The 20,317-nt window shown below is 36.2% G+C and overlaps 1 protein-coding gene across 6 annotated transcripts in view; it reads right to left on the bottom strand.

Moving 5' to 3' along the window:
• PDE7A (phosphodiesterase 7A) overlaps window positions 1-20,317 on the bottom strand; it is an 81,120-nt gene that overhangs the window by 18,705 nt on the left and 42,098 nt on the right. For 2 of the 6 annotated variants that reach the window (XM_054057285.1, XM_009570881.2), the window contains exons 3-4: window positions 13,535-13,618; window positions 949-1,100 (exon numbers count right to left, since the gene is read on the bottom strand). In XM_054057285.1, the coding sequence (XP_053913260.1) occupies window positions 949-1,100; window positions 13,535-13,618 (236 nt within the window). Of the gene's footprint in view, window positions 1-948; window positions 1,101-5,106; window positions 5,227-13,534; window positions 13,619-17,584; window positions 17,757-20,317 lie in introns of those variants that run through there. The other 4 variants (XM_054057287.1, XM_054057288.1, XM_054057286.1 and 1 more) reach the window with 3 other exon arrangements.

Raw genomic sequence — 20,317 nt, 5'->3', positions numbered from 1 at the left:
TAGAGCTGTTTCCATGATCCAGTTACTACATTCTAGCTTTTCTCCACCAGCCACTAAAACTCGGCTGCCAGAAGAAATAAACAGCATTAACGAGGTCTTTCTGCTGTTTAATTAAACATAAAATTTTTTAAATCCATCATCCAGGTTATCAAGTTCTTCGTAGGCTGCAGTTTGATTGTGTGCTGTATTGATACATTATATTATAATGATAGTCATTTTCTGCGTCAAGCCTACGAACAGGAAGCTTTACATGTAATCAATCATTAACAAGACACAGCCTTTGGGATCTTGAAAAACTTGTAAACTTCACCTGCTCATTCCCTTTTTAGCTCTACCCATCCTCTGTCCCCAGTTCGCTAGCCCTTCATCCAACCACTGGTCCAGTACCATCCGTGTTCCCAGTGTGCCTCACTGCAGTGAGGGTACATTACAGCTATCATATTTCTCTTTTTTAAAAGAGAACCAAATCAAAGAAAAACCAAAGAAAAAGTCAATTTGGCATAACAATCTTCTGATAAAACCATTTATGCATCTTATTGAGTTTTCAGTAGTAGTCATTCTTGCAGATGTTCAGTAATGAGGTTGGACTAAAACGGGAAAGGGGGTGAGGGGTAATAGTAGTCCAAATTGCTCCATTTCTTAAATATGGTTACATTTTTTTCCCTTCACTTTTTTTCAGTTATTACAGTGCATCCTCTGTTCACTGGAGTTATTGAACTACTCTAAAAATCATCCCAGTAAACTTGTGGGAGGTGAACAAGTTTTTAGAAATTAGGAAATTTTGGCTGGATTTTGCCATGATACAAACATACATCTACACGAATATTTATGTAAAAATACATGCTTAAGATTTGCATTTGGCTGCACTATCTCTTAACATAACATAGTTATACACTAGCAAACATTTTTTTAAAACATGCTTCAAAACCATATAATCAATCAACCAACCTTTGCTTGTCCATTATAATCATCATCTAAAATGTTTGAAGAATTTGGAACAGTGATACCACGGAAAAAACGGGAAGATCTCAGGTATCGCTGGAAACTAAGCAACCTTCTCACATTTCTTGCAGACACAGAGACTTCAATTTCAGAATTTGCTACAAGAAAAACAAGAAAATAAATACTGTCTCTAGTAAACCTTTACAAAAAAAAAAAGACTGTTCTGGAAAGTTTGACAGAACAAAGGCGCTGCAATTTTTTTAAATTGGTGTATCAAACATTTCAGATATTTATTAATAGGAATTACAGAGCCATGGCTTAGAAAATAGCTTTCTATATAAGCACCCTGTGAAGAAAAACCAATATTTAAATCATAGCTGAAATTTTTCTTTTTAAGGAACTATGTTATTGAAAGGACAAAGTATTTTGGAAATTGTGTAAAAACACACACAGTATTCCACACAAGCTCTTTTGGAAAAACTGCTCTCACCTACACACACCCAATCAGTGGCCCTAGCAAACCATATAAGATACGTACACCAGCAAGGAAGTATCAGTAATACTCTGTTGATACAGGAGTTACAAGTAGGTTCTGAGCAGGTACAAATAACTTTTACACAGATTTCTAAAGCTCAGAAATTCTCTTAATTTTATTGGTAAAGTTTTAAACATACTCAAGCGATTTTGTTGCTACTGAAGATAACGATGCTCAGAACCTTTCCTCTGCCGAACAAGTATGTATACCCTCACAGCATATGGAATTCCCTTCCCAGTACAGTGAAAACACTACTAGAAATTGGTTTAGCCTGTTTTCAAAGATTAATCCAAATATTTTGCCTTACTCTTATCAGGCTGACTGGTTTATTCAAATGGTTGGTGCTAGCTTATGTTCAATTTCACTTCATATGCTTAAAGTGTTTTTCAAACCTGAAGATCAAACTACAGATAGGTACAGTTTCTTTGACACAACAGATATTTTCATTCTGATATATGCAAGGCTAAACTTGGCCTTCACTTTCTCTTCAGCAATACCCCCAGCAGCAGTTTTATGTAACTAATGCAGTCAATAATCTTGATAGTCCCTCATTCTGCACAAAATTGCACATTTTTTTTGGTTAAAAAAAAAAAAAAGAAGAAAAAAGATATTAAGTAAGGAAGTCAATGCAAACACGTTCTTTCAAAAAAATGCAAATCCTCAAAGCCAACAGGAGCAGAGCTTTGCAGCACAGACCTCTTGCCCTTCCAAGGATAAGGCATATTAGCAATTAGTGCAGTAAGCAGTTACAATTTTTGTTCTTAAAAGTCAGTCTAAAATACTGAACAGGGACGATTTTTAATCTCAATTAAAAACTTCAGTAATTTCTAATAAAAGCAGTTTAATTCTACGTAAAATAAATCCCTTATCATTCTTGCAGAAATTTAAGTGTATTTTCTGTCCTATATTAACTTGTTAACATATTAATTTCCAATCTACACTAACAAAATGCCTCTGAACAGAACTGACAATTGCATGAACATACAATATCTAATGAAATGCAGCAGCGCTTCACATGAACAGTCTGCACTAACAGAGATTAAGCTAACAAAACTGGAATACTCTTTCAGGCATGCCTGAAACAATTCATAAAGAAAGTGAAGGTCCCATCAGTTTCAAAGGGCTAACACAGACAACTTCACAGGAAATACCTTTCTTCAAACCGTCTTACTTAAGGCCAAGGGCACTTCCTCCGAAGACACTGGTACATATATATCCCAGTTACGTAGGCAGGTGTACTGCATATTGTACAGGCTGCTTACAAAGCAACATTCACATGTACAGCAGACAAATAAACAGATTCTGTTGTGATATGTTACTCTCACCAGTATTTCTAACCACATCTGTTAACATGAGGTTACAGTCTGAGCACTGCCAGCCTGCAGAACAGGAAAGCATGGAGCAGCAGAGATGCTCCTGTTAACAGAGTGTAGATTTCATTAATAAGATTTTCCCCTCTCCATCTTCATTCAGTCCCTTAAAATCCAAATTGCAGAATTCATTAGCTTTGAAATAAAATAATATAAAAGGTATATTTAGGTCATGTCATGAAGTGATATAAAATGTCCACAAAGTCACAAACAATACCCAGGAACTTCATTAAGTCTCAGTAAAAGAAAATATTTTTCCACTGGAGAAATCAGCACTCCTCTGGAAGTACCGAGAGTTTTCTTGATCATACATAGTCTTTTACGGATCTATAGTTAACAAAATCCTACTTTTGTTGTCATGATACAAGTAATTCTTACTGACACCCATTAATCTTTAGCAGAACAGTATGATGTAGGTAGTACAAGTAAAACAGCAGCTTTTATCAGCAAAATGCGCAACAGAACACAAAAATGCGATAATTTAGCAATATAGGCCTGTATTCAACATACATTTGTGTTTTGGGGAGGCGCACATGTTTTTGCTTCAGTATTTTTTCTGATGATGTGGGTACAGAGGCAAATGAATTACTCAGTTTTCTGTGGAGCTGCACATTCATTCTCTTTACTTTGTAATACGCTATTGAGATATTAATCTTAAAACATTTTTAAATTCTAAATTATCATCAGCTTGTATAGTTTGTAAACCATTACTCTGACACATTAATCCTACTTTTATCCTCCTTAATTAAAATAAAAAAGTAAAGAAGAAAAAAAACAAGGAAACAAAAAAGAGCACTGTTCCAGCTGATACAATGCAAACAAACAACAACAAAGCCTAATTCATTCCAGCTTTCCTAGCAGCAATGCTGCTATTCCAGCATCACAGAACAGCTGAGGTAGGAGAGGATCACTGGAGGTCATCTGGTCAAACTGCTCTGCTCACGCGGGGCCACTCCAACCACATTGCCCAGGACCATGTCCTGGTGGCTTCAGATCTCCACCAGTCTTTCGGAGGGACCTGTGCCAGTGCTCAGTCACCCTCACAGTAGAAAAGCATTTCCTCATCTTCAGAGGGAACCTCTTGTGTTTCAGTTTGTGCCCATTGCCTCCGGTTCTGGCACTGGGCACCACTGAAAAGCACCTGGCTCTGTCCTCTTTGCACCTTCCCTTTGGGTATCTCTATACATGGGTAAGAATTCCCCAGAGCCTGATCTCCAGGCTGGACAGTCTCAGCTCTCTCAGTCTTTCCTCATCAGCCCCCTTAATCATCTCCTGACCCTTCACTAAACCCTCTCTAGCAGGTCCATATCTCTTGAGTGCTGGGGAGCCCAGACCTCGACACAGTACTCAAAATGTTGCCTCGCTAGTGCTGAGGAGAGAGGCACCTCCACTTGCTGGCTCCCCTAATACAGCCCAGGACAGCATCACTTTTCTTTGCCACGGGGGCACATCACTGGCTCGTACTCAACCATATTTAACCCAGCGTCTACCAGGACTCCCAAGGCCTTCCCTGCTAAGCTGCTTTCCAGCTAGTCAGCCCCCTTCCTGTCCTGTGCCTTGGATTGTTCCTCCCCAGGCTTTATGCTTCCCCTTCAACTATACTATTCATCCTATTTGTATATCCCAAGTTAAGTAGTAACACCTTGACCAAACATCCTACCATTTAGACTTGCAAATGAGAAAAGAAACTTTTGAGTCCTGCCAGCCAGCCTTCTGCAGTTCCAGAACACCTAATTCAGGGAGAATACACCAACCCAAAAAGTAAATTGCTCTGTCTTACAGGACAATTCAGAATAGGTGAGTCAAACGTGGAGGTTTGACAAGCAATTAACTTAAAAAAGCAGCTAGCTTTCAAGGAAGAGAGGGGGAAAGGACAAAAAAAAAGAGGAGGGGGGTGTCCTTCAGCTGCAGGAACACCAACAGCATCCGTGCTTGCAGTTTTCTGTTCCTCACAGATAAATTACTGTGAAGGATACAAAAAAATGAACCACGCTGTAGTTCTGTCACACCAAAGACAAGTTCATGGGAAGGACTGGTAAACTGGAGTCAAAAAATGGAAACTTGGTATCGCCCTCCTGACACAAGCAGAAAACTCATTCCCTTTATATGCATGATTAATAAGAGAATGCCAACCCATCCTCTTCTATCATGAGTCATGAAACAAGATGCTAATTTCAGACGTCCTACCAAAGCAAGGTTCAATAAGGTATTGATAATGGAAAGAAGGTGAAGAGTGAAGAGTGCAACACATTTGCTCACGAAAAAGCATGTTGCAAAACATCCTTCCTCCCAGCTGTAACGTCCTTCATTTGTTTTGAGTTCACCGGGTGCTAAATGCCTTTCCAGTGGTAACCATTTGCACATAAGAGATAAGGAGACATGTATAAGTCATTTACAGTCTTGAGAACTGAAATGGAATGAAAGCAAAGTCAGGATGCTGGGCATGTTAAGAAGGAAGGTACAGGATCCAGAAGTTATCACCCAAAGTATTTATTACTTTCAAATTATTGTTTAATAAAATTATTATATTCTTGTTTCTAAGCATTTTAAGTGAGATGCCAGTATAATAAAAAATGTTTCTTTAAAATAAAGAAAAAAGTTATTTATTAATGTCAATTATTTTGCCAATGTTATGCATATACAGCAAGAAAATAATGCAAGTTGTCTCCATGAAACAGATTTCATCTGCATGCTAAGACACTTATTTTAATCTCTCTTCCCACTCCCAATCTTTTCAGTGTTCTGCTTCACGAAAACCTAAAAAAATAATTTTCTCACATTTCACAGGGATGTTAAGTATTTATTTCTCTCATGTTGAAATAAAAATACAAAATAAGTAGAGAAAAGACAAGTGTCAATCACTTACAAAATCATAATATACAGATATATTTATTCTCAGAATCTTTGCATTTTTCATATAGTAAGGACAGACAACAAAAAGAAGAATGACAACTTAATTACGGTTGGGTTTGATTTTTATTAATAGAAACCTTAAATCCTGGCAAATTGCCTCAACTTTCTTTTAATGTAAAGATAAAGACTTGCAGCCTCTGATGGAGCCCTGGTTGAAACAAGGGTATTCAGCCTAAGAACTATACTTCTATTTCTTCCCTGCTACAGCCCAAAAGGTAAGCAGGGAATTATCAATTATAAAAATCACCGAATTTTGCTAGTACCAATAAAAACAGCTTAACTGTGGATCTCTGGTATCACTGCCACAAACAGAAAAAGGAATTACAAAAAATACTGAGAGGATGGATCTTCCTTATATTTGAATGTGAAACCTGAAGTTCGATGCATGTAGTTCAAAAGGAGCTTTCCTAAAAAACTGAAGGAAATCTCATCTTTTCATAGAAGTAATCTCTCACAGCTTTTCCATTTGAAGCAAAGTTACATGTTTATCAGTTTTACATATCACAAACTTGACATATGTGAAAGTTTCCACTACCTGTAAATATATTTGTTTGAAAGAAATATTCAATTTCACGTGTCAATTATATCCATATTTCTAAAGGCCTTCCAGGATACAAATAATTTTCTATTTAGGAAAATTTGAAAGTATTATCTAGCATTTCACACCACTAGAGGGACCCATAAGCATTCTAATTTCACAACTTCTCCCACTAACAAATGCATTATATCAGATCTGTGCACATTTTCAAAAAAGCTACATCAAGTCCTGTTATTTAGCTTTTCTTCAGATTTTCCACTCATCATTCGCCTTTGACGTACTTTTAAGACATTCAGTACAAACCATGATTTTGTTTGGAAGATAAAATTTCAGCAAGGATTTAAAAAAGTTACATATAAAGACTGTTGGTGTCTAAAATGCCTGATTATACTCCCAGTCTTCCTTAGAACCACTCCAAAACCCTGGTTAGCATCACTGTAAGGCACTAGACCCCCTTTTCTGCTTAAAAGCAGAAAGAAGAAAAAAGAAATGAAAAAAAAAATTTAAGCCAGACTGTTTTGGTTTTAATGTATCATATCTTTATATACACATTAATACTGGGGTTTTTTTTCCAAATAATAACGATCACCAGAAAATATGCTGTGGGTTAATGATTAGTTAAATAAACATGTCTTTGCAAGTGTCCTCTGACTAAGTGGAACCAGAAAAATGTGTTAGGTTTCAAGAAACTGTAGCAGTACCAAAACTCTGTTGAAAACTCTAGTAGTCTTCAACAGATCCTCCCCGATTGGAGGACAACTGCTAGGAATCATCACCACCAAAAGAGAACTCCTTTTCTAAAGGATCTCACAGAATGAAGTACCGGCTTAGCAAAGTATAGAGCCACAGAACAGCAGAATAATTTAGGTTGGAAGGGACACAAGAGACTTCTTAAAGTCCTTTGGTCAAATCCTCTGCTCAAGTAGAGCTAAACTGAGATAAATTACTTGAAAATGCAGAGATTAAAGTACTTCAGTATGACTTAAATGCTGATTCTCCAATGGTACCGTAAGCCATTACACAGCAGTAAAAGTGTAAAGGAAACATCGTGAAAAGGTATCTAAAGGATTCTACTCCTGTAGAATTTTGGCTCCTCTTACTATTTCTGTAAACATCTCGTGAAGGATACAACATTAAGTGAACTGAACAGTGTCATTCCTATTCTAGACTTCATAACCTCCAGCAGGCCTGCAGTTGTGTTTAACCTGAATCTACCCATTGGGCAAGGAAAATCCGTAGCTCACAGCAGCACAGTATGAGCTAACAAACCTCAATAAGGTTTTTGTTAAGGTATTTACAGGAATATCATCAGAATATATATATATATATATATCTCCCTTACAAAAAAAGGTTACACTGTGTTAAGATACTGATACTCTTGAAGAACAAGTACACAACACAAAACAGTTCAACTCTTTTCCCAAAAAAAGTAAAACACATTCCGCCATCATCAAATCCTTTTCGTCCAAGGAACCATCATCCTTTGGGGTTTTAGAATTCTTCATTCTATGGCCATGGAATGACAGAATCATTAAGTAATCCTTTTTGGCTGTTTTTCACCCTCAGAAATGAAAGAATTCAGACGTAACACACTGTAGTTGACAGAAAAACTATATCTGTTGAAAGTTTGTACGACTGTCAATAAAAAAGTCCAACTGGGTGCAGAGATTAAAACAAAAGAATTCTTATGTACTTTATGACAAATTGACCAGCATAAAAATTAAAAAAAAAGAAAGCCTTTCAAAATAAGGTACTTGGATAAGGAACACATTGGAGAGGTTCAAAAGAAAAGAAAAAAATAGGATGTAGCTGTGTCTTCTCCTAAAGCCAAACTTACCTCAGCAACAAAACACTGAGTGAGCTGTACCAGTGCAAGACTCCAGAGCACACATGTTTTACAGAAATTTGAAAAGATAAACAAACAAGCTAGGATAGCAAAAGAAAGGGGGGGGAAAACATGCCCCCCTACCCCCCTCCCCGCAGTTCTATATTCTCAATTGTAAGTTTTTACCCTGAAATCTTCCCTAATCAAGCTTACTTTTCACTTCAAGTTTATCTTCATGGTCTTCTTTTGGCCAAAGCTGTATTTAGGACATTTTCTGTGACTTTCCCGTGTGTGACTACATTCTCCACAGTAAGCAGAAGTCAAAATTTCTCTCACATTGAAGAAAACAATTTGAAAAATCTGGATTGTGAATAATTAGATGACAATTTCAGAATGCATTCTTCACAGAAAGTCATCTTTTTAAGAAATCTAACGAGTGCAAAGCTTTTAACTCCTTTCACAGTGAAATGTATACATTCAACCTATGACCACAGAAACGTCTTCTTGCATGACTTCATTCACTGCGAAACCCACCCTTCCTCGCAGCAGACTGTTGAACAAGATAGACAATTACTCTGAACCAGATTCATCCAGGCAATTTCTCTATATTCTTGAAACAAAAGGGGGCATTCAGCTTCATCTGGACTACGCTCATTTTATATCAGTCTCTAGATGGTATTGTTGAAAGCACGATTAGGTGCTGTTACACAAAGATTTCCCCAGTTTTTTAAGGGAATCAATTTGAACTCTTCTCTCTTCTTTGACTTCTGGCCTTTCACCCAAGGGAAGTCTATGTTCATTGCCCAAGGTAAAGCTTTTTCAAAGATTTGTGAGTGAAAAACTGGAAAGTTCAAAACAACATTACCAACAGTAGATGCTGACATCCTTGCCAGATCTCAAAGCAGCACATAAAATGTCCTGTAAACTACAATTTCCAAGTGAACAGTCTGAAAGTTGTACACCAAAGAAAATGTGGAATTTCTTCATGTGTTTGCACTCTTAAGAAAGAGAATTAGCTGTATCCATCACCCATAACAATCACCTGAACTCCTCCCTTCTTCACTAAAAAGGCTCCATGTACCACTAAGGAGAACCATCTAAGTCTTAATGAAGTCTCAAGTTCCCATCACATCATTTTCTCTCCTATGCGAAGCACTGTACTGCATGCAAGCATCAATTTGATTCAAATTAAGTCATTCCCAAGTATTTACAGAAATACACTGATTCACTCAAAAAACCTTTCTTCTTTCTAAGGTATTTTAACTCACAGACGTGACATTTGGTTATCTATAAAACACAAAATAGAGCCACACGCACTGGCAAACCACCATCTCCCCACAGAAGCACGCTCAGACTAAAGTGGCATGAGAGAATTCTAGAAACCTAACAGACAAGATCTTATCTATTCTGGTGCAGATACAACAGGAAAAACAAGAAGAAAAAATGTTTCCTCTCCATAAAACCAAAGTATTCGGTTTTTAAACAGTTCTTCCAGACCATATCCATCAAGCCCTTCCTGATAAGGACGTTCAAAATCATTAAAGTTGTATCTGCAGAAGATACTTACCAATATTTTTGCTGTGGTCCTAATTATTCACTTTAGCTTCACTTTATTCATTTTGGCTTCACTTCCTTACTATAACATACTGCACAGATCACTGACACATTGGCTGGTCATTTTTTTCCAGGAGAAACAGTGAGTGATTGGGGCATATTATGTATTCTTCTGTTTGTGAATGCTAGAAAATCCTCAGAAGCATGAAAGTTTAAGTATATTTGTGCATGGGGTATATACAGACACATATATAAAAACCAATATAAAAAATTCTAATTATTGACAACCTCTCAATAGCAGGAAAATAAACCCTAAATTTTGTTGCTGATTTGCTAGTTCTAAAAAATTGAATATTTTCGTACTATCATCTACCAGTTCTTCTGAACAAAGATTTCATTTTGCATTAGCACCTATGAACATATTCGATCAACACTTCAGGATAAATTAGTATCTATGATGTCTTCAGTAACGTAAAAAAAAATAAAATTAAAAGTAATCATGTTAACTGTAGTCTGTTTGTAAGCCAGCAGAGAGCAAGAGTGGTTATAACCATTGCAATCACTTTTTTATTAACCTCCCTGAAAACCACACATTACATGCTGGGTTGTCAGACAGTAAACTGTCAAACTCCCTCCTTGTTAGCCGAGGAGTGAAAAGTAGATCCAGTGCTCTATACTCAACCCAATGGAACACTGAAGTATATGTAATTTACTGTGCAACTGTGAAATATATACGTCCACTGAACAAAACCAGACTCCTATATTTAATGTAAAAAATTTACTTCTGAAGAAGAAAGTTGCATGGTTGCTCTCGCCCATGGTCTTACACAGACAATCAACAGACCAGTAAAAGAAAAACTAATTGATGTCCCAATGTTAACAGATTACCAACCAATGTGAATATAATCCTGACTTTCTCTATTCATCGGGAAGCAGTCTTGCTGAAATAAAAACTTGTTTATTGAGCTACTCCTCTTGCAATTAGCTATAAAAATGTGACTTTTGGAATAATGGATAATAGAGACGGAAAACTACCACCCAAACTTAGGTTGACGATCAGCCAAATCCTGCAGTTAATAAGCCTCATATATGACTCCCATACCACCATCTCTAGTAAGAATGAAGACATTTTTCCAACAACCACTTTAAAAATCAGATTTCCTAGAAAGATGTTACCATTAAGAATAATTCTAGCAAATTTAGAAACTTGAATATTCATATGCCAATTACAGAACTCTGCAATGAAGATGCCGACACTGAGTTTATAATACTTAGGAAACAAAAATGGTCTTAAAAACTAAATGCCAACATGCTTTAATTTGGTAGCACTAGTTGAAATTGCAAGTAAAAATAATGTTATGAAACAGAAGTGACCTTTTCTTAAGAAAAACACAACAAAATAACAGCAGCTTCACAAAAAGAGTAATGCATCTAAAGTTCAGTAGTCCTCAAACCTACCAAAACAATACTGGGTTAGAAGCCTATTAATACAATACTGGAAAAAAAGAACTGGTCAGCAGATTATTAGCTGGACTTGTTGCAAGACGTTCAACCTCTTCACAAGACATCACTGACAAAAAGAAAAGAACGCTAAACAACAAAAGCTAAGCAAAATACAAAATGGCAATAGTGCTTCAACACTGTGAAAGACAGCCAGTATGTGTCATCTGCAAAACAAGTAAGCAATGATCATAGCAAAATATTTAGAACAAAGTTAGTTGATAGTAGAATAAAATTACAGTCAAACTTTACAAACACCATGAAGGAAGCACGTCCATGCATCACTGATGTTCAGGATGCAGCTGTGGTGGGTGGTTGGAGGGAACCAACACTCAGATGGTTTAGCTTGCTGCCCACAAGATCCTTTTCAGTACAGTTTTTGCCCCAAACAAAGGGAGCTGACTGGTTCAGTTGGCTCCTCTCACAAGTTATCTATTGCTTATAGTCACAGGCACATAGGTCTATGTGGCAAAATCTCCTGGAGTTACTGTGAAAGGGTGGGGAGAATATTCTTAAAATAAGGTCTAATCCGACTCCCACTACTTCCCTCTACCAAGAGTCTGACAATGAGACACATAACTTCTTTTGCTTAAAACAATTAAGGAAATGCTGATCCAAACACAATTAGCGTTGCAGAGAAAAAAAGAAAACATTTTACTGATTTTTTAAAATAATAAATCTGTAAGTTAATAAATAATCTAGTGGTATATTGAGAGATGAGGCCAAATTCCTTACTGACTTTAAAGAAAACATAGCAGCTCCATAATGTAGCAGGAGTTTGAAGTCAAGGAGTGTTGCTGCAACAGCCCACAATCCTGATGGGGAAAAAAACTGACTATAACATGGCAACTCTGAAAACTGCCAGAGCAGCTGACTCAAGAGGGAAGCTACAGCCAAAGAATTTTTTTGGGCCTCCTAGCAACATTCTTTGCTGTCATTAGACACCACAGTTCATGGTGCTAAAAGTTGGTGCCGGTGCCTGAACAAGTAGGGGCAAGAAGAAAGGGTGTGAAAATCCTTTTCCTGATTAGTCATGTTCTGTCTGATGCACAATCATCAGAATGGAAAGAAAACAGTAGTATGAGTCCCATAGAAACTGCAGTTCATTTGACAGCAGCAACAACACCGTACAAGACTGCCTTTTAACATGTAGCTCCTTTAATACTTCTGTTAGTATTCTCCCACATCAGCAAGAAATGCCACATATATATACACACAAAAAGGCATAGTTATGTAATTAATAAATTGCATGCTATTTCTACAGAGAATGTTTATTACACTCAGTAGAATTATCAGGACTTTGAGATGGAATTTTTATCCTCTACTGAAAAAAATTAATATAGCATACTCTTCAAACTTTGTTTTCTCACCTATTTTACTAACTTTTGAATTAAATGAGAGTTTAAGAGTTCTAAATTTAAGTAGTAATCTACTTTTAAGAAGAGTAACTTCAGTTAAGATCAGAATATTAAGTAGACCAGTTTCTGCCACTCGTTTTTATTAAGGTAATTACAACAACCACACTTGTTACCATGAAATAAGTTTTTCTAAATGTCTCCACTGCATTCAGAATACTTGAAATTGTGCTGATACAATGGTATTACAGATACTTTATGACGCTTAATACATTAATATTATTGGCATAATTTAATTAAGACTTAACCCCCCTGCACTTTTGCTGCATATTGGTTTGGTTATTGAAGCTTTTATATTAAAACAGCTACTGATATATTTAGTTATAACAATATAGGTGTAGAGAAAAAAGTGAAGTTATCTGACAATATTATTCTTACAACACTTCTGAGGAAAAAAAACGTTTCCTAAAACATAATAGAAAAAAATTAGTCTGTTTTGTTATAACACTTTAATCTTTATTTAAGGTTTGTCTATGTCCAATAATATTAAGGCCTAGCTACACATTTGAGTATATGTAATGTTAATTGATTATCATGAGGTCAAGCATATTGACATCTACTGTAATTCTCTTCAGACATCACCCTGGACCAGGCAAATCTGCTGTTTTATGAAAGCAAGAAAGTATTCTTCTCAACTGATTGTGTCTGCCAAGTGAGAACTTGGCACACACATCAGGAGCTGTATACACGATAAGTCTTCAGTTCCAGAGGGATTCAGGTCTAAATTCAATGAGTTTAAACTACATTTTTAAAAATAAAAATTTAGCAGCCAATATTTTCCTTTTCTATTTTTGGTAATGAAGCAGCATGAAGGATTTTCCTAAGAATTATTAAAAAAATGGTCTCACTATATAAGCTGCTAACTTTATTTTTAGAGGCTCAGTGGTTAAAATTAATGGAAGCCTTTGTTTATTTGTCAATTATCTGCTTTTAAATACTTACAGTGAAAAATACGGAAATCAATGTATGGATGAGAACCTCTTCTCTCTTTTTCAAATCCTGCCCGACTTCTTACTCGCACATCTCCTAGAAACAGGGTCAAGAGTGAAATAAAAGTGTGGAAGAGTGGCAGAGATAAAATGCAAATGAACATAGCCTGGAGGGATAAAGATTCATGTACTTAATGGAGGAGGGTTGTTCAAACAATAGGCCTACTTCAATGCTTTTTGTTTTTAAAGGTGAAATTCAAAACAAAGTTTGAAGACTTGTTAAACATGCAATCGCATGCTTTCTTGTCAAAATCTCTCCTGCCTAAGCATACGTTGCCAGAAGCATGTGATAAGCATTCAGATGAAATTAGGAACAGCTTGCTACACCAGTATGGCAAAAATGCACCTTAATATGACAGGAAACAAGAACATTAAAAGTTGATTTGTTCCTCAGTAACACACACAAAACGATAACACTTTGTATAATACAAAAAAGATTCAGCTTCTAGGAATGGTAGCTTTTAGCAAATAAGCTAGTTACAATATGGTTTGATATTACATAATAGAATATTTTCCCACTAGCATTTACTTACTTGTGCTCAGCTGTTTGAATATTACACAAGAGCCTATTAAAATACCAAAACTCAGTATTAAAATTTTAATCAAACTATTTTGCACTGCAATTAGCTTCAACCTGAATCTTTTAGCATGCTGGTTGATGTCTACTTATGCATTTTACCAACTGAAAGCTGATCAGTATTCTTTCATGAGGTATTTGTATGCATTAATGTAAGCAATTCACCTGGATTAGAAAGCTTTCACTTAAAACCCCTTTTGCAATTACAAATCTGGGCAAACCTTTGAGGATCAAATGCAATAGTGTCTGCAGTAGTGCTTCCCTCCTCAAATCCTAATTAAAAATAGTGAAATTTAAGATGGGAAAACGTTCTGGTTTCCAATTATGAAAATCCTTGAAGCGTAGTATTCTCTCCTCAAACACAGCAATTTTCATATGAATCAAAACAAAGTATTTAACACAAGGAATTAAAACAGATTTTATATGAACAAAATAAAAATATAGCTGTTTAATTTTCAGCAACTGGTACCTTGATTGTGTTTTTTGCTTTTCTTCTCCAACCTGCTAATTTGTAATGCTGAAGCAGGCGACTTGTCAGACAAAAGCTAAAGATACTGACTAAAACTTCAGTTTTAAAACCTAACAAGTATCTTTCTAGAGATACATATCTATAAACACTGGCATATCTACAGTGACACACTTCCCAAGAATGTTGTCTTGTGAGGCACCCTGGAAAGACCACAAAAGATAAGCAGGCACAGGGCTCCCCAAATAACGAATCTATGGTTAACATATCAGTAACAAAATGAAAAATATATCTGGTTTTCAGTTATTATTCCTTCTGTTTTTTTTGAAGCTGAAAACCTCAACAGGGCTGCAAGGGAATTTTACCCAGTCACTACCTGTGAATATTTTCAGGCCACTGACAATACATTACTTATAGAGGTTTCAGGCATTCATCTGAGCAGAGTGCATGCTCCAGGCAATACAGAGGCAGCAAATTGTAGAACTCTTCTGTTAGGCATAAGCAACTGGTGATTATAATTTATAAAATAAATCGATAAAAAGGAAAAAGAAAGGAAGTTTTTGAAAAGAGGAAGCGCTAGTAGCTGTGTATGAAAATATTTGTTTTCACAGAGGAAAATGCAACTTTCATTACCTTTCACTCAATTATATCTGGGAAATCAGTCACAGCTACAGCCATGTGAATGAGTTCACCAGCTGAATTAAAAGAAACATACAATTTTTAATTGAGGTAATTTTTTTACAGAAAAGGTGATACAGCTTCTGTAAATTATATTTAGTTTTCAAGGCTTGGCTTAACTTTCAAAATTTATGTGAATTAGCAAGTAGTTTCAGCCAGTGTAGAAATAGGTTTTGGTGAACCTATTCGGGACACTTAGAACAAGTAAATTGGAAAGTTCACAGAAAAATACCTCAACTTATGGCAACTTATTAAAAAGGTAATTGTAGTAAGATAAATGTAAAATGAGGATATTTACTTGCATACAAATGAAATAAGAAAATCCCAGCAAGGAAAGTAGAATTTTGTTTAAAAACTACTTAATGAAAACTATTTTTTCTCCTTGATCATGGTAGCAGCAGATGGTATTTTATTAAGAATCAAAATACCAACAATAGATTCATTTTTCTAGAATAAATTTGGATTTATTTTGGAAAAAGATATCACTTCTACATGACTGGAATTTATCACAGTAGATGAAGCAGAAATTCCTGCTAGGCCAATATGAAGACAGAAGAGCTGTCTCTATTACCACTGTACAGAACTACTGCATTTTTCAAGATTTCAGACAATAAACGTGCTTGGAAAAAAACAAGTAGAATTCGAAGATACCATACATCTTTCTGAAGTTTCTGCATATATAAAAGCAGAAAAAGGAATAGCATCATACTGGCTGCACATTAGCACATTATAAAACCATGTGCTATTACCACAGCAAAACTAATCTCTATTACATATGTATAGTTAGTCCTGAAACATTCAGAAATACTGGACCACGATTACGTGTTCACTGTTCAGTTAATCTGACTTGCAAAGATCAATAGACCCCAAATGCACCCACTTCATTGTGCTTGCACACAACAAAATATTCACATTGATTTGCGTGGGAAATCCTACACAAGTTCTTCGTAACCCTATGACTGATATAATACAGAATTTAATTTTAAGGAAGAGCCACATTTTTCATAGGTAACTTTAAAAAAAAGGCACAAGACATTTTAGATTTAAGATTACTTTTGTCAGACAATGGGATGCTATTACAGAATTCCTTTGAACAGCAACACAAGCCCACCCTCAGAGCCAACCATTATTACGGTAGCTGAAATATAATTAAGAATCAACACCTAAACCAAAATAACCTATGACTAGTTTTCATTTATTTAGGCCTTTTAATAAAATGTCAAAACCGTTACAAAATCTTTTGAAACCATCAGATCGCACCATTTGCTTACAGGTAAATTTCCTGGGGCAGAGGGGTAGAAATGGTAGGAAGCTGACAGTTTTTAAGTGCCCCTGCTTTAGTCACTCTGAAAAGACTCCTCTGTTTCCTGAGGGCAACACATTCAAGTCCAACATCTTAATGACACCGGACTTCCAGGAACAATATTTTGCCTCTTTGAGATTTTCTATGAATACAAAAAAAACAATTTAAAAAAATGTGAGGGCTTCCTTTCAAAATCTGACTTTGTGCACCAATATGACAAAATATCTGTTGGCTGAGTACTTAACTAGATTTTTTTCCAGAACAGTTCTACATGACCAGAATTACTTGCATTTTTTAAGAAAAATGCCATAAAGGCTGAAACCCAATTGAAGACTGAATCAATACTGGAAGAAGAAGAGGAAGGTTTGCAGCTGCAACTGAAAACTGAAAAGGAACCAGGGTTGTAATAAAACTTACCTGGAGAGGGATCATTTAGTTCCTACCCCTCTCTCAGATTCCTGTTCACCCCACAAGGACAGCTCTGATACTTACGAGGCAGCTGAAATGCCACAGCTGACATCCCTGCGCGTTAGGGTTACACAGCACATACTTCATGCTACCCTAATACTCCAGCATGGCACAGTAACAATGCAGCAGCTGCTTGGGGAGCTGAGGCCTTCTGGAGCAGGGGCAGAAATCTCAGAGCTCATGGAGGACAGCTGGGAGCAGAAATTACGACAGCCACCTCACGGTAAACCACTCAAGTCAAAGCCATGAAGTTGTGAAGAGCAGGGTTTCCAGAAAGAATTACTAGTTTCACAGATTAAAGTTCCTATTAAATTCGTTGGAGAAAGAGACGACAGGTCAGCTGAACATGGAGGAAATAAAGCAAAAGGAACACAATGCAACAACCACTACCAGAGAAGATCATGCACCTACATTCCACAGTAGCTTGCCTCCAATGTTTCGTATTTGAAGTGATCAAGACCTCTAGAGGAGGGTAAAATACTCCAGTTTTAGTTGTGAGGTACGTGCTTACCAATACAACCAGTCAGTGCACCACTCTTTCTACTCCATGCACAGCAGCAAAACTTCCAGGCAGTATAAAACAAGAAACCAGAAAAGCAAAGAAGAGAAAAATCAAGAAAGTATTGAGACCATACAGAAGCGCTAAGAGGAAACTGCGTACTCCTCATAGTTGTTTAGAGAAGGTGCTGACTGAGGTTATGCAGACATGTCACCCCTTCCAAGGTCTTAAAAGAAAAATTCTACAATGCTGCATCTGTATCTATATTTTAAAATAGTAAATAAGCCACTTGGGAGTGGCTTAGTGTATATTTTGGGAATGGGGCATGACAGATGAGTCATTAGAGTCAACGATGTTTGTTTACATTGACACCGATGAAGACAGGAGTTAGTTGTTTGTTTTGTGTGCCCCTAAAATTTGGTCTTTTAAATTGACCCTGGAAACACTACCATACCACAGGAATTTCTATTTACTTGGTGCAAATGAATTACCATTAGATCCCTTTGGAACAGCCTGAAAACATTAAAGGAAGCAACTCTATGGCCAGCACAACTAAGCAGAGGCAGAGGGACGTGTCCCAGATACTCTCAGCTTTATATTTTTAGTCTGCTAAAATAAACACCTTACTGAGGTACCTTTTATTAGTAGATACAGTCTGTTTGAAATAATAATCACGTAAAAGGCAAAACCTCTCATGACTGCGCCTAACACTTCCCATTAAGTTACAGCCGAGGACTCCTTACAGCTTACTCTGCTAAACTGTACTAAAGATAAATAAAAATACAAATCCCAAACCCTCAAAATACTGTATGGGAAATGCAACACTTTACACCTCTTGCAAAAAATTCTAATTGAATATATTCATTCTTGAATCTACTCTGATAGGAATGTTTCTACATACTGATGCGTCTAACTGTTCAGCTTTCAGGCTGGTCTTTAAAGTCCAGGTACAAATACAACAGTAATAAGTTTGTAAATAGTTGCTAACTTGTACAGTATAGCTTACTAAGTGATCACCAATAAGTGAGCAAGTAATAAAAATTTAACATACCGATTCAAGCAACCAATGAGCAATTTTTTGCTTCCTTGTTAGTACCCTCCTCCCCACAGCTGAGGTTAGTTCAATCCTCTAAAAGCCCTACTGCCTCTGAATAGCTAGCATCGCTGAACAACGAATTCCCGCAGAAGTTATGCTATTCATAACAAACACCAATCATACAGTCCAATAATTAATTCCAATGAGAGAACAAATGAAAATTTAAATTTACTTAACATCATATTCTGAATATATTCCAGTTCTGCCTGTAAGAATAATCAAAGATTTCAAAACAAATAAGATTTTTCCCATCAGTTCATGTGTATATTCCAAGGAAGTCATACTTTCTTTTCCTCTAGATTTAATTGATTATTATCACAAGTCCTTTTGCAGAAAAATTGGGCCTATTTCATGGCACAGTTTAACTTCCAAAGTAGCAAAAGAAATCTGATTATTCTCCCTAGAAATTATTGTCTTACAAGCTGAGTTTCTATCACTAGCAAATTAATTTTCAAGACATACAAAGACAGACATATACTCACACTAACTTTAATTCAAGCATATCAGTGCCTTTTTTAAATAAATACATATATATGACCCCTGTCGTGGGATTAAAAGTACTCGATGTGTAGGATTTTGAAGCAAAAAGAGGGAATATTATCTAAATACAGAGAAAAATAAATTTAGTTTAAAAAGAAAATATCACAAAACCAAGCAAACAAAACTACTTCAGCCCTGAATTTACTTTCTTATTCTAGTGACTACAGCAGAAAAATCACACTTTGAACAATTCTAGTGTTCATCCCACAAAAAAGGATGATTAAAAATTAAAGTTATTTTAACTCATGAAAATTAAATAAATCTATTTCCAACAAGAAAAAAAGAAGGCTGCAGCTTTTTTCAATAAATATTTAGAAACCAGCATCTTCCGTTCTCCTCCTTTTACAAACTTCCAAAGTAACCACATTCTCTTATCAGAAACCCTTCAGTAGGCAGACAGTGCTATAGTATTAACTTCACAAACTTGAAAAATCAAAATAATTGAAAAACAAAAATGTGAAGATGCTAAGTCAAAACTGGATTTTTTTTTATATGTGTGCATGTGTATGCCTGCATACGTAGGTTATGACTATAAACTCATATATAGAAACACTTGTACACATGCATATAGCTTACAATTTTAAATTCATAGACAATGCAGTTATGAATTTCTGGGGATTTTAATACATACAATATACAATTAAATTGAAAAGACTCAGGACATAAAAAGACATGTTCTGGCTGATTTAGTTGGAGCCAGTTAAGAATTTATAATCACTAGCTGTTGATGTTCATTGAGCCGTGCAAGACATCATGCAAGCATTCATAGTCCATTTCAACACAAAATCATAGCTCAAGATGGCTTCAATTAAGTGGCATAATTTTGCAGCGAAACAGACTTAGAGTACATACACAGTCCCCATGCCATCTGCACCACCAGCAGCCTCCCGAAGAGGTGCAGGAAGTTCTGAATCCAGCAGCCAGATCTGCAAGAGCTTTTCGTCTTTCTCCTCTCAAGGACTAACCTCAACCCCTTCCACGCACTCACTATCACAGACGGGCTCCCCCAGATGTTTGCCCCTCCTGATACTGTTGTTCCCTTTTAATTCGGTTTTACCCTTTATCTAGTTGTGACTCTGGAAACATCCTTCAGCAAACTGACTGAACTA

This window comes from Cuculus canorus, chromosome 2, assembly GCF_017976375.1.
Source record: "Cuculus canorus isolate bCucCan1 chromosome 2, bCucCan1.pri, whole genome shotgun sequence".
Taxonomy (NCBI): Eukaryota; Metazoa; Chordata; class Aves; order Cuculiformes; family Cuculidae; genus Cuculus; species Cuculus canorus.
The sequence above is the reverse complement of the archived record's forward strand: the minus strand, read 5'-3'. Positions and strand labels throughout refer to the sequence as shown.